This window comes from Aythya fuligula, chromosome 8 (assembly GCF_009819795.1).
Source record: "Aythya fuligula isolate bAytFul2 chromosome 8, bAytFul2.pri, whole genome shotgun sequence".
NCBI classification, from domain to species: domain Eukaryota; kingdom Metazoa; phylum Chordata; class Aves; order Anseriformes; family Anatidae; genus Aythya; species Aythya fuligula.
Window position 1 is genome coordinate 6,239,093 of NC_045566.1, and position 14,287 is coordinate 6,253,379.

General features: G+C 37.6%; 1 protein-coding gene across 3 annotated transcripts in view; it reads left to right on the forward strand.

Annotated features, from left to right (window-relative positions):
* Positions 1-14,287, forward strand: part of TUT4 (terminal uridylyl transferase 4) — a 43,068-nt gene that overhangs the window by 28,252 nt on the left and 529 nt on the right. For 2 of the 3 annotated variants that reach the window (XM_032192089.1, XM_032192091.1), the window contains exons 15-29: positions 94-180; positions 1,593-1,696; positions 2,067-2,124; positions 2,219-2,322; positions 2,932-3,021; positions 3,520-3,633; positions 4,738-4,815; positions 5,175-5,352; positions 5,630-5,677; positions 5,769-5,851; positions 6,313-6,428; positions 6,775-6,935; positions 7,863-7,960; positions 10,406-10,931; positions 13,507-13,680. In XM_032192089.1, the coding sequence (XP_032047980.1) occupies positions 94-180; positions 1,593-1,696; positions 2,067-2,124; positions 2,219-2,322; positions 2,932-3,021; positions 3,520-3,633; positions 4,738-4,815; positions 5,175-5,352; positions 5,630-5,677; positions 5,769-5,851; positions 6,313-6,428; positions 6,775-6,935; positions 7,863-7,960; positions 10,406-10,931; positions 13,507-13,680 (2,019 nt within the window). The remainder of the gene's footprint in view (positions 1-93; positions 181-1,592; positions 1,697-2,066; positions 2,125-2,218; positions 2,323-2,931; positions 3,022-3,519; positions 3,634-4,737; positions 4,816-5,174; positions 5,353-5,629; positions 5,678-5,768; positions 5,852-6,312; positions 6,429-6,774; positions 6,936-7,862; positions 7,961-10,405; positions 10,932-13,506; positions 13,681-14,287) is intronic. The other variant, XM_032192090.1, reaches the window with a different exon arrangement.

Consider the following 14,287-nt stretch of genomic DNA (forward strand, 5'->3'; position numbering starts at 1 on the left):
ATGTATATAATCAGATTATTTTAATTAGCTGAAAAGATTTTTGAGGTAGCAGAATGTCACAGGTTGACTGTGTTTTAACTTGTTTTTATTTAGATGAATTATCTCCTCCTTTATCTGAGCAACAAAACAGAGAACAAATTCTGGCAAGTTTGGAAAGATTTATTCGAAAAGAGTATAACGGTATGTAACTGTAGGTAGTGATTCTTGATACTGCTTTCTCCACTGAAGTTGTCCAGTGTGAAGTTTTTTAATTCACCTCATTAATGCTCATTGTCCATGTTTAAAGCAGTGGCATCTGGTTTTAACTCTGCGTGTAAGCCTATCTTGTAGTCTTCTAAAGCGAACATCCGTCCTGTGCCGTTCCATGGGAGAGTCCCCAGAGTGTAGGAAAAGCTGCAAGAGTGATAATGCAGATACAGAACTATTGCAGTCAGGACAAAAAAAGCAAAAGACTGAATGGGTCCTGGCCAGCTGGGTTTCATGTTATCTGAGTTGTGGGCCAAGTACTTTAGTTGCCAAGTCACCGGTGTTCGAGTGTCTTGGAAATCTTAGTTTATATCTTCATGTCCCTTTTATAAAATAGGAAGAAGTATCATATTGTAGTGATGGAATCAAGGCATGGAGATGAGAAGTGACCTTTTTGGAGATGCTATAAAATAGTGCTAGAGGCAGGTACCAAACACAGGTCTCCTGAATTCCAGTCCATTGCTTTACACAGAAGACCATTCATTTTGCTGTAGCTGGCCAGTGATCAAGGAACTGTGAATTACACTTCTGTCTGCTGGCTGTGCCCTCCACTTACTGGCAGCAGCTGACGATTGAGACCTGTTACAGAGCCTTGAAATACTTCAAGATTTCGGATTCCATTAAAGGTTTAGGGCTCCAGTTTAGCAGCAAAATGTATTTTAAGAAGAAATTGCTTTCTCTTGGCTACATAACTTTCTTTTCCCTTACAAGAATGGAAATGCATTACAATATTTTGTTTCAAACAAAAATGTGTGTTGTATATAAAACCGTTTTGAAATACTGCTCTGTAAAGTATTATTATTCTTACATTGTTCAAGAAGATAAAAGCAATGTTATGGCTATAGAAACTTAATGAGGGCAAATTTACATAGTAACGGGAACAATATGCAACATAGATCCGGTAATATTTTTGGTTCCATTTATATTTTAAGTACCTTAACCCCACAGACAAAGCAGAGCTATTTTGAGTTTTACTGCTGTCTGGGGTTGCACGTTGATTTATTTAAAAAAGGAAAGTGCAGTTGCATATTAAAAATAAATAAATAAATAAAATTACTGTGCTTAAGGATGACATTTAAATGGCTAGTGACACTGTAACACACCTCACTCAAAAATTGCATGTTTTTTCTTCCTACCTCACTTTGTATAAATCAGTTCAAATAGTATGCTTCTTCCATCATCAAATACAAATTGTTAGAAATGATGTTGTAAGATTGTCTAAAACTCATTTTTATGTGCACCCAGACATCTCAAGTAAGCAGTATTCCATGGTAAGCACTTACTGTTAAACCGCAAAAGAACTCTGTTTTACTTTATTTGATTTTTTGATCTACTTTCTTGATCAGACAAAGCCAGACTTTGCTTGTTTGGCTCTTCAAAAAATGGATTTGGATTTCGGGACAGTGATCTAGATATCTGCATGACATTGGAAGGGCATGAAAATGCGGAGGTAAGAACTCCTGAAGTTGGTGTGTTTTACTGTTTAAATTCAAGACCTCTATAAGGTTTTTCATTCAGTTTGGATTTCTGTGCACAGAGCAGGTAGGATTTTGCTAGTAGCACACTGGCTTGTTGTACTCCACACAACTGAAGCAAGATAAGATACAGCTTAGTTTACTTAGTACTCTGTAGGTAGACATTCAGAGCACCGTAAATGTCCACACAGAGAGTATGAGTCACAAGTTGACATAAATGGCTTATAGATTTTCTTTTTTGTACGTAGACTTTTCCTATACAAAATACATGTTTGATGGTAAGTGTGCTTGTTGGGACAGAATCAATGTTTAAACATCTGAAGCTGTGATATTTATTTTCCCTAGAAATTGAACTGTAAGGAAATAATAGAAGGTTTGGCAAAAGTTCTCAAGAAGCATCCAGGTATGTGTTTTAAAGTATTGTCTGTTTTATACTTACTTTTACTATATACGTAGTTAATAGAAATGTTTTATGTACTAAAGTGTTGCCTCTCCAGGTTTGAGAAACATCTTGCCTATAACAACAGCCAAAGTGCCTATAGTAAAATTTGAACATAGACGGAGTGGCTTAGAAGGGGATATCAGTTTATACAATACACTGGTAAGCATCTGTTTGTTTGCCTTTGTGTTCAAGAAAACTTTTTAAATTGTTGCAACTCTTTCAAATAATCATCTGAGGGAGTAATTTTGAGTCTGGAATTACAGTGTTTGTGTGTATTCCTTTTTTCTACGTTATTTAAATAGTAGCCACACCCTAATCCCAAAGAAAGTAGCATGATGGCATATCAGTATCATGATACAGCATTTATGTGAATGCTTCCAAAAAGCTGTTAGTCAGTGGCCTTTCTGCCATCATGAATAGTACATCTCATCCCAGCTTACGCCTAGTACAATGAACTGCACTATTTCTTATGTAACGGGCTCACATTCTCCTATGAAAATTGAATTAGTCGGATTTGATCCAGTTGTGAGTCATCTTACAGACTTAGTTTTTTTGGTGGTGTTTTCCATGGTTATTGTTGTTAATGATGTCCTGATTTCACCTTTCAGTCATGTTTGTGCAGGAAATGTTGCATGAATATTGTAGAATAGCTGTGTGTGTTTCTTTATCCTCCAATTGTATTGTGCATTTCCTGTGCTTCAACTGCAGACTACACTATAGTAAACCATAAATTACATTGAAAAACCTGTTTAATTTTGTTTTTTTCAGGCACAGCATAATACAAGAATGCTGGCTACATATGCAGCTATTGATCCTAGAGTGCAGTATCTGGGCTATACAATGAAAGTTTTTGCAAAGGTAATGTTAAAAGGTCGTACTTATTTGTATGCGTGTATTTGTGTTTTCTGATACAACCACTAAGTTTATCTTTCCTTTACAGTTGCTATTAAGCAAGATAGCAGAATGCTGTTCATATGAAGACTCACACTTTCTTAAGCTGACTATACTCCATCTGATTATGTGTGTCAGAATCAAGTTCTAATCTCAGATTTCAATTGTCCATTTCCATGAAAGACAGTAATGTTCCTAACATGTATTCCAGCACGTTATAAACCAAAAATATTTTGTCTATTAGAAGGCTTTCTGTTTTTATGTCAGTCTAATTGGGTTCTAGGCTTGCCAGATGATACTTAATTCAAAAGCCTTTTATTTTTCATGTTTCATAGACCAATTTTTAGTTATGAAATAAATGCGTTGTTTATTACTGGTGGGGTTGTGTTTGCTCACTGTCATAGTTATTACTCTTGAATAACGTAATGTAAATTCGATACTTTATTTAAAATGTATTTTTTTCAGCGCTGTGACATTGGTGATGCATCCCGTGGTAGTCTGTCTTCATATGCCTATATCCTTATGGTTTTGTACTTCCTACAACAGAGAAATCCACCAGTTATTCCAGTTCTTCAGGAGGTAGGTTTACAGAAAAATAGGCTAGGAAAATAAATGCACTGTTGCTTCAAGCCAGACCTGAGAAATCTGTGCGTTTTAGGGTTAGAGGGATGAATGAAATACAAGGTACTTCCTCATTAGCAGGCTTCTAACTCTCACATGGTTTTAGTGGGTAAAGCTTAACAGGAAAGTCACAACAGAACCAGGAATCTGTTAGATTTAAATTCTGCTGTTAATTTACTTTGGGATTGTGGCTTTAGGATGATATTTACATAATGAGCAGGCTTGAACGAAAAATAGGCAGGTGAGGGAGGGAAGGGAATTGTAATAATAAGATTGTGGCAGATGCTCATGAGATGCAAGTCTATCAATTACTGTCAAACTTTTTTTTTTAAATGTTCAATTATTCATCTATAACAGAGTTCATTTTCTGTTTTTATAAGGTAAGGGGGGAAAAAAGGGGTAATGATTGCTTAGGTACAACTTTAAAGGTACTGTTTTGCATATGCCTGGCAACTTTTATTTAAGAAAATAACATTCTGTACCTTCTTTGTGTAAGTGAAGGAATATACTTAGTTAGCTATCTGCCTCTCCCTGGATACGCTGTAACTGTTGAGCACTTCTGAAAAATACCACTCTTGGACTTTCTGCTTGCCTGCTTACAAGAAGAGAATTGGTTTAAACACAGCAGTTGAGATTCTGACTTCCTTGGTGATACTTCAGTAGCGGTTGGGGGTTGTTATTTTATTGCTACCTCTAAGAGTATATTTAAATAACAGTGGAATTTCCCCTTGGCTTTGCTAAAGCCGATGTAATAGAAATCTCATAAAGTCTACTTACAGATTTTGAGGGCAAGAGGGATGTCGGAATCTTGATGCGGTAATTTAGTCATATTTTCGTAGTTGTAAGGAACAATTAAAAATAAAATATCCAAGGACTTTGAGAGAGAGATAGCAATAATACAAAAAGACTCCCAAGTTCTTTACCAATTGGAAATACTGCCCATATAACAAGTAATAGCTAAAATGAAAAGATTTCTATTTTCGTGCAGTTTCTTAACAACTGCAGGTCCTCTATGGTGACTTTGAATTAGAGTGGTAACTGTGTCCCTTTCTATTTTGGCAGATATTTGATGGAAAACAGATTCCACAGAGAATGGTGGATGGATGGAATGCCTTTTTCTTTGATGACATGGAAGAATTGGTAATATTCTAATTCCAGAAGAGTAACTAAAGCTTAAAGATTGTTTTTATGAGAAAGTGATATATTTTTAACAGTGCAATTCACAAAAGAGTAGTTAAAATTCTGTATCCGTATTATTACAACTTACCATGTTAACTCTATTTTGCTGAAAGCAGGGTCTGCCTTTTATATTCATATAAAAAATATATGTAATGTTAAATAATAACATCAGCCCGATCCAGGATTGCTTTTAACTATAGTGACTTGTTAGTTGCACCTTACGTTGGCCTGTCCATGGTAGACAAAGAGGTGGTTTGAGAGTAGAAAAAGTGTTTTTTTTTAATACTATACCTGTATAAATTGTCTTCAATTGCATGTAGAAGAAGCGTCTGCCTTCTCTTGGGAAGAACACTGAATCACTTGGAGAACTCTGGCTAGGGTTGCTGCGGTTCTACACTGAAGAATTTGACTTCAAGGAATATGTCATCAGCATCCGGCAGAAGAAGCTGTTAACTACGTTTGAGAAACAGTGGACATCCAAATGTATTGCTATAGAAGGTACTTGGTGAATTTTGATTCCATTAATGAAAGAGTGATGTATGCTGTTGTTTTGGGATCTGTTCTCATTGTTGCACAGGATTTTTATGTAAGCAAACTACCATCAATGTTTAAAAATAAAAAATTGCAAGTGCTACAGCTTACTAAGTGAGATTGGACTCCAGACTTTTAATTATACATCTTTAAAGTGCTGTTAATAAAAATGAGGTTAATAAAAGTTATGCTGCATTACATTTTTTTCAACTCAGATTTGTTTTTCCCCCTTTTTTTTACACAGATCCTTTTGACTTGAATCATAATCTTGGTGCTGGAGTCTCTAGGAAAAGTAAGCTATTAATTTCTAATTATTAAAAGCTACTGTTTTCTAAACTGTTGTGCCTTTTCTGTTTCCTAATAATTTTATCTTTCTTCAATAGTGACCAATTTCATAATGAAGGCGTTTATCAATGGGAGGAAATTATTTGGTACCCCATTCTACCCAACTGTTGGAAGAGAAGCTGTAAGTTTTCATAGTTTTTAGTATTTTTTTTAATCTTCCTCGGACCACTAAAAAGATGTGTCCAGAGAAAAATCTCTTGTATGTATTTATCAATTTTATCAACTTAATCTGTGCAATTATGCATTGCCTCTATAAAATGTACTGCTTAGTATTGGGCTTCTGTGGTATAAAATTCACAGGAGTAGTTGGGTGGCTGATGGGTATTTCTGGCAGTTTGGTGAGGAGTAAGCTTATTTTGGTGTTTTGTTTTGTTTTGTCGTCTTCTCACTGTGTGGCATTAAGTATTGCAGAAAACAGCAAAATCAGCTTTAAAAGCTTTTGTAGCTATTTATGTAGCTAAAAAAAAAAAAGACTCACAAGACGTGAACAAAAGAAGAGGCAAGCTTTCTATTATTCTTTCATTTATCAGTCTTTTTAAGTGACTGGTTTATACATTGTATCTGTCTGATGCATTTTGATAGGAATACTTTTTTGACTCGAAAGTGCTGACAGATGGGGAATTGGCACCCAATGACAGATGTTGTCGTGTCTGTGGAAAAATTGGTCACTACATGAAAGACTGTCCAAAGAGGAGGAGGTAAGTAATACATAAAGCTAACGTTTTAAAAGTTAAAATCTGAGATTGTGATCTGTTCTTCACAAAAACTGCTGCCACAGTGCAGCCACACAGACTCTCTCTCAAATTGTATGTACAGCTCATAAAACGGTACTAATATTCAATAATCCTAGAGCCCTCATGTTGAAGAAGACCTTTGCCTCTTGTCTTAGATCCTGATCACTAATAATTTTCTGGTATTTCCGAAGTACTTATATGTTGGTACAGCTGTTGGTTATGTAACAGTTGCCTTTGCACAATCTAACAACTCAACAGACATTTTTCTTTGTGGTTTTTATAATAGTGCTAATAAACAATTACCATTCAGGTTGAAGAAAAAAGAGAATGAGAAAGATGATGAAAAAGAAGTGAAAGAAGAAGATAGAGAAACGAGAGAGAAGAGGTGTTTCATCTGTGGAGATGTGGGTCATGTTAGAAGAGATTGTCCTGAATTCAAGCAAACCCGACAGAGAAATAGTAGTGTGCCAGGTATGGAAAGCTTTTGTTCTTAGTATCGTCTGAAAGTTCTGACATCCCTTCTTTCTAGGTTTCTATTCAGACCTGGTAATTAACTTGTGAACTGCAACTAATGTTTTCAGTCATTGCAAATACAGCTTTTAGATTAAGTGGTGCTTTTCTTCAAGAGAAGTAATACCTTTGTATGAGTGGTAAAAACATACTCAGCAGTAAGCGTAGCCTTCAGAGTCTTGCATTATTTGACTTCCGCTCTCAATGGGTGCATTTAGAAGTAGTAATCATAGTAATAATTGAATGCATTTCCTTTTCTAAGTGTTTCTTAAATGTTAGCTAACCCTCTATCATCTGTGAGAAGTAAGTAAATGTATTTTCACAAAAAATCAGCGGTCTTAAGTATCACTTCTAAAAGCATACAGATCCATTAAGAAACTAGATCCAGTTTTGAAATTATTTTTAGTATTTAGAGACAAATCTAACTGCAAACCCATTCAAATTATGTCCTTCGGGGTCCATGGTACTTGAAAAGTAGGGAAAGACATGATAAACGAACTGTGGAGAGAACCTTGCTGCTTCTGTATTCTGATTATCTCCTTTTTTCCTCTTTGACCAAAAGTTTCTGCTGTTACTAATGTCGTTTGAAATCCCACTACGCAGCAATAGCGTGGAAACCTGTGTAAAGGAGCACTCCCACCTGTTAGCAAAGTGAACCTTGTTCATGCTAGGATTTGTATTACACAGAATTAGATTTTGGCTTTAGCTGGTGTCAGCTGTTACCAGTAGATGGAAAGTTTTCCCCTTAAAGGCAGGAGAGGTTAAAGTGATTTACCTACACTGTGTCACATGAGACTTACAGTGTCACTGACTCCCAGTTCTGTGTTCATACTGTAATCCATAACCTTGTGGTTTTTATTTAATTTTTTTTTTTTGTTCCTTGATTAGGCACCCAGTTGGTCCGAAGCATGGTAAATTCACAGCTAGTGACTGTAAGCCAGCAGCAAGTGGAACGACCCTTGCGTACTAGACAGTCATCAGAATGTGTAAGTTCCAATTAGCTACAGTATCAAAGTAAGCTTTAGCAAACCAGCAACCTGGGCTGCACTAGGAATAGGTTTGCCCAGATTTTTTGAACAGATTCTGGACTTCATAATGACAACGTTGCACTCTACATTGCCAGTTAATGAAACTTTGATTTATAACGCAGTGTCTCTTTGAGACTGTTCATGGTCTTTCAATATGAAAACTGTATAGTCACATTTCATAGGAGATCTCAATTCTGAAAGGTCAGCTTCACTATTTGTCAAATTTAAGTTAGGGTGGGTTTTGAAGTCTTAAGCTTAGTTATTCTGGCAACATTCTGGAATTACAAAGGGAAGTAAAGCTCAGCTTATTGTTAATGTGCTAGAGATCTAGGTTTGTGACTGTCATGATTCTCTGGTTTAAAAAGAGAACTGTCTGAGGGGACTGCCGTGAACAGACTGGGAACATGGGTGAATCATTGCTCAATTCAGATGTTATACAGGGAAATAGTCTGCCAGCACGAACTAGAAGCGCAAACAGGACAGTGGGGGAATGTTTGGTAGTTTTCTCAGAATTTGTTCAAGTGTATATAGAAGCAGATAAGATGTGTTTAACTTGCTCCAAAGTGTGATAGATAGCAGAGGGTATTTGAGTAAATACAGCTGTTAACATTTAATGTTATTGAAGTATAGCATACAGTATACAGTAGAAACTTAGTAATTTTAAGCTAGTAGCATGAGAAACTTGTGCCTGCTCATGAAGCTGGCAAGTAAGCAAATGTAGTAATTGGGGCTGCTGATTCCTAATGCTCTTTGTTCAGTTTACTACTTGAGGTGTAAAGTATTTCGTAACTGATGAGGCATTTATTGGAGTGTTTGCTCCAGTAACAGACCTTTATAACATCATTTAAGTAGGGACTGATACAGTCCTAACCTAAATGAAGGAGTATCTCTGGAGCCTTCTATTTCTGCTTGGGAAATTGAAGCTGGACGTGTGGGTACGCACGTAGACACATCAGATGCAGTAGGTCCAGTGTATGTGCACAGTCTTGTGTCATCTGGATGTCTTGGACTCAGTGCATGTGTTACATGGCTGTCATTTGGCCGGGATTTCTTGGAGAATGTGTGCTTAGGGTTGTTTGAGGATAGGAAGGGGGAATGCTAGTGGATCAAGAGGGAAAGAAAATAGAAAATAGGGCTGCAGAAGCAGACGTAGAGGCTGGAGCCTAACATTCCTCCTCTCCTGCTGCTGGCATGTCCGATACATGCCTGTGATAATTTAATATTTGCAAGAAGGCTCTTCCTTGTTTGATGATAGAAAGGTACAGGAGGCACTACAACAGAAACAGGTGGAAGAGCAGCAGGGAGCAATGCCAGCTTCTGGGCTTCAGCTTTGCTTAGGCAAAGACACAGCATGCTGCTCAATGTAACACACTGAATGGCTGGCGTGGGGAAGTCCTACTGGTTATTGAAGAAAAGTAACTGCCAATTTAAACAGGAGAGCAGTCATGGGTAGTGACAAGCTGCTGAGACCTTTAACTTCAGATGTTTGACAGCAGCTGACTTGGAGCTTAGCTGTCTGCTGTAGTCTGTGGAGGAAAGCAAGCACCTCTAGGGGAAGATGGAAATCTGAGAATCAGATAATCATCTCTGACCTAGGCAGACATCTCACATATGAATCTCTCTTTGGAGGTACATTTCTCATGCCATCACTGTCTCATCTGAGTGTTTAAAAACAAATTACATAAATACCAGTAATAAATTTCTGCAGATAAGCTGGGGTACTTCTTTCCCTGTCAACTGAGTTCTTGAAGTGCTTCTCTGTTTAGCTGTAACACCAAACAGATGAAGTAGGCTTATGCCTGTTTCTGTTGCTGGTGAAAGGGAAAACTTTGTAAGAGCTCTGTAAATGCTGCAATACCGGCTGTTTCTGTTCCTTCAGTCACGACATGACATCAGGAGATAGAGATTGAAACTGAGCCTTAGGAGGTTCAATTTCTTGTTTAACAGGTTATATAACAACTAAAGAAATATTTGAAACTTATTTTGGAATCACTTACAAAACTATCTGTAGTAATAAGAACAACTCTGTTTATAACTAAGTTACCTCTTCAATGAGATTCTGGGCTGTAAATAAACAGTGTAGGGAAGGCACTGATGAAAAAATCAGAAACAGATGTGTGAGGAGTCTAATGAAGAGCTTGTGGGTAATGTTTGCTTAAAATGATGATTTTGGTGGTGGGATGGGCCATGTTGGCAGGCCAAATCATCTGCTGGGGAAAAAGAATGTCAGCTGAACTGCTTTTATTTAAACCACCAGGATGTTGGACTTAGTAGTTGGGGTGTTGCTGGGGAGTGCTCTGCCTTTTTTATAAATAATCTAATAAGTTGGTTGCTTATTAAAGAAAAACACCATTAAATAGATAGTGAACTAATCAGAAATACATACTTTTTTTTCCCCTCCAGTCTGATTCGCATCAATCATCTTATTCTCCACAACCTCAACAATTTACACAGAATTCCTCTCAGCCAGCCTCCATTAACCAGACTCAGCCACAACCAATATCCCAGTCTAAGCACGTTCCACAACCACAGCAGGGTGCACAGCCACCCCATCAGGTCCAGCTGCCTTTGTTTAACTTTCCCCAATCTCCCCCAGGTCAGTATTCCACCTTGCATAACCTGGGACTACTTCAGATGCACCATCACCACCAAATTCAGCTTCCTAACACTTCATGGCCTATTCACGGGCCCGTTATTCACTCTGCACCGGGTAACCCTCCTCATTCTACAAATGTTCCATTTTCTATGAGATCTGGCAGCAGCACCACCGCAAATAACCAGAGCAGTGTAAGCTTGAATGATCCCAGTATCATCTTTGCACAGCCTGCTGCCAGGCCCATGGGAATCCCCAGCACTTCTCATGAGGGACACTGGCACAATCCTGTGACTCCAAACTCACTGGTGAACAATGGCACTGTGGGGAATTCAGGTAATTCTTCTCTGTTGTATCAAACCTCTCACACTTTGTGTACAAATGTTAAGTGTTACAGAAACAGCTAACTCTTCCAGTTTGTTTTACATTTTTTAAAAAAAAAGATGCTTAAGAAACTAAGTCATTACCTTAATTGTCTTAATTTCCTATAATTTTTATAGGAAAAAAAATTACGCAAGTTGGATCTCTGTAAAATTTTAGGCATGGTCCTATCAGCCGTTAATGGCTGTGCAACACATGAGAAAACATGCATTCAATAGAGCAACGTTTGAATAATTGTTTGAGTCTAAAGTACATTTCTGTGAGCATGCTTACAAATGCAGTTTCCATTTATGTAGTTACATAGATTATTAGATGAATGCTGAGATTGCAGCTATGATGTTAACACTGGCAGAATTAAGGTTGTGCAAGCTGAGTATTGTCCCCCTGTATTTAGTGCAATATGCGTGGTCTTATGCAGTCATTCCTCTTACAGTTTATCCTGCCTCACTTCCTTAATCTTGATGTTATTTTCTGAGAATACATCATAAATGTTTCCACTGCAACAGGTTGGCAACAGCCTTTTGCCTCATAAGAATAAAGCCAAGTACACATATATATTTGAGGCTTAGAAAAATAATATTTGGTAATTAAAGCCCACAGTTTTCTAAGCAACTTAAAATGTGGCAGCCCTTGAACCTGAATTGTTATCTTTTAAAGCATAATAATGTTTTTTTGATTTATTTTAACTCTTCCTATATTTAAATATATATATATATGTATATATCCATCATATAACATGCTGATGCAGTTGTTCATCAGAAGAGATGGAAACTGGGGAAATCTCCTGCACAGCCTTTCTCTGCACTAACAGAGTAATTGGCAGCACCAATTAGGTTTTTCAAATGTGAGTCAACAGCACTGAATGAGATGCAATACACCAGTGAGTTTTTCACACATTTGTCGAAGTGCAGGAGATGCATGTTTTTGTTTTTGAAGCTTTGTGGAGAGTGTATTTTAGAGGGTACAGGAACTGCTGCCAGTGTGCTGAGCTTTCAGTGTGCTTTGTCCCTAGCCATCCACCACTTCTGATCTTAATTCTCTGTCCAGACACCTCTCTCCTCTATGTCCAGCCCAGCCCTGACTTTTTCTCCAGTACCTTCTTCCAAGCCAACTCTTCTTGGGTAGCTGCTTTCTTGCACACTAGCTCTTTGAATCCTAATTTCTCCTCCATTTTCCTTCCTCCCTTAACTTGTCCCATTTTTCATCATGTAGTCCAGTCAGTCTCTGTCTTCAGTCTTTTTCCTTCTGCTCTGTTTCATTGTTTGCTTCCACTGCTGTCTTGCCTGCACAGCAGGTTTTCTCGATTTTTTTGTGCTGTCGGTCTCAGTGCTTTTTCCCTCTCAATCAGCTCCATCTATTTCCAATCTTATTGCACTCCTTTTCCTACTACTCAGTCGTGCTATTTTTCCTTCTTGTATTTTAATCAGCTTTGTTGCCTTTATGGCTTAGATGCCATAAAGGTGGGGTCACTGGGTAGGCACACAGTAAAGATGAGCTGTCTGCTCTGTTTGAAGCCTGCTTTCATACTTGCTTGGGACAAGTTGGTAACACTGAGTTCATGGAAAATTTTGCCTTGGCTCACGTAACCTTGAATTGGAATGAGAAACTTTACTTTCTTTTCAGTAGACAATCTGATCAGGAGTAAGATCATTAGAAGTTTCAGACGGGGATGACCTTTTTATTTTTACTCCAAAGCCATTCTTCATGTTTTATGGTATAAAAGTTACAATTTTGAAACCTGTAGCTTGCTTCTATTTAATGAAAGTTGTCTAAAAGATTTCTGATGAATCTGAAAGGGAACTGACTTACTGTTAGTTACTTAATATTTTTTTTTAAATGTACATTGATCATATTTCTAAATTAGCAGGCATTGCTGTATCTTACAAAACTGGGAGCTATGAGCAAAAAGAGCGGAGTTAATAGTACAGCATTTGGCATAAGCTGTTGTGTGTCCTGCCTCCTTGGATGCTTGATTTCTCATGCTAAGTTCTGCAGTGAAATGAAATAGCTTACAATTTGTGTACTTACCTTTCTCTCTAAAAATGAATTTTAAGTTGGTCCAATGATCTGTGTGATCTATGTATTGAGTTTCTTAAGCATACAGGTATTAGTGGAATTCCAGTGTATAGCTTCTGAGAGTTATTTTTTGCAGGATAATAGCTTTCATGTCACACGTCAGTGATAGTGAAGATTTGTGTGGGCTCAGATGTTAATAACGTTGTTCAGAACTTGTATTTTTTTGTCACGAGAATGACAGTCTAATTTATTTTTGTGTGAAATTGTAGGTCTCGATTCCACATATTGATTCATCCTGTGTCTTCCCCTCCAATAAATCCCATTATAGTGAATAATGAATTAATTTAGGTGGTAACTTTTATTATGTATATTTAAAAAATAAAAAATAATAGCACGTCAGACTAATCACATTAAGTCCCCTGCAAACTGTTATATGAGATGTAAATTGTATTTGTGACTTACTGTTTAATTATTTCAACTTGCAATGTGCTTTTCCCTTTCAATTGAAAAATAGATCAGGGTTTCCAAGGACAGTTTGGTAAAATGAACCCTCCTTCTGTCCCTTGGGACCATGGGACCCCTACCCATTTTCCTCTCCTCCGAGGAGCGTGGCCTTACAATATGCCTCAGAACTACATGCAGCAGGGAAATGCCAGCTATCCACCGAACAAACCTTTCTACCCTCAAGGTACTAGAACTAGTATATGAATCAACAGCTCATGCAACATGTCTCTTTACTGTCTCAAAGGCTTTAAAAGCCAAGGATCATGTTTCACTTGCCTAGGCTCCCTGGAACCATAGCGAATCCAAGAGTCAAATCAACACTTCGGCTTCCTGTATGGATGGATGCAAATCTTTGTGGGAGGGAAGGGGCTAAATCCTTCTAAATTTGGAATCAGCTTGCGTTCTGTTGCACTTCCAGCCTTTTTCCTCTTCCACTGCTGGTGTCTCACTATAGAGCCACCTCTGCTTCGCTAGAGATTAAGATGATTTGCCCATGAATGTTAAGAACTTGAAGAAAATTTTGTGCTGATTCATTTTATTTGACTTCTGTACATTGCTTGTGGAATGCCTTACAGACGTGAAAGCTTACAACTTACAAGACCATAGAGTAATTGAGGTTGGAAGGGACCTCTGGAGGTTATCTGGTCCAACTGCAATCAAAGCAGTGCTACCTTCAAAGTTGCATCAGGTTCAGTTATTGAGGGAGCATTGAAGAACTGACTTTATCTCAACTCTTTCTAATACTAGTGAGGTAAAGGTGTTCAGCGTCTTGCAGGATTGGGAAAGGCAGT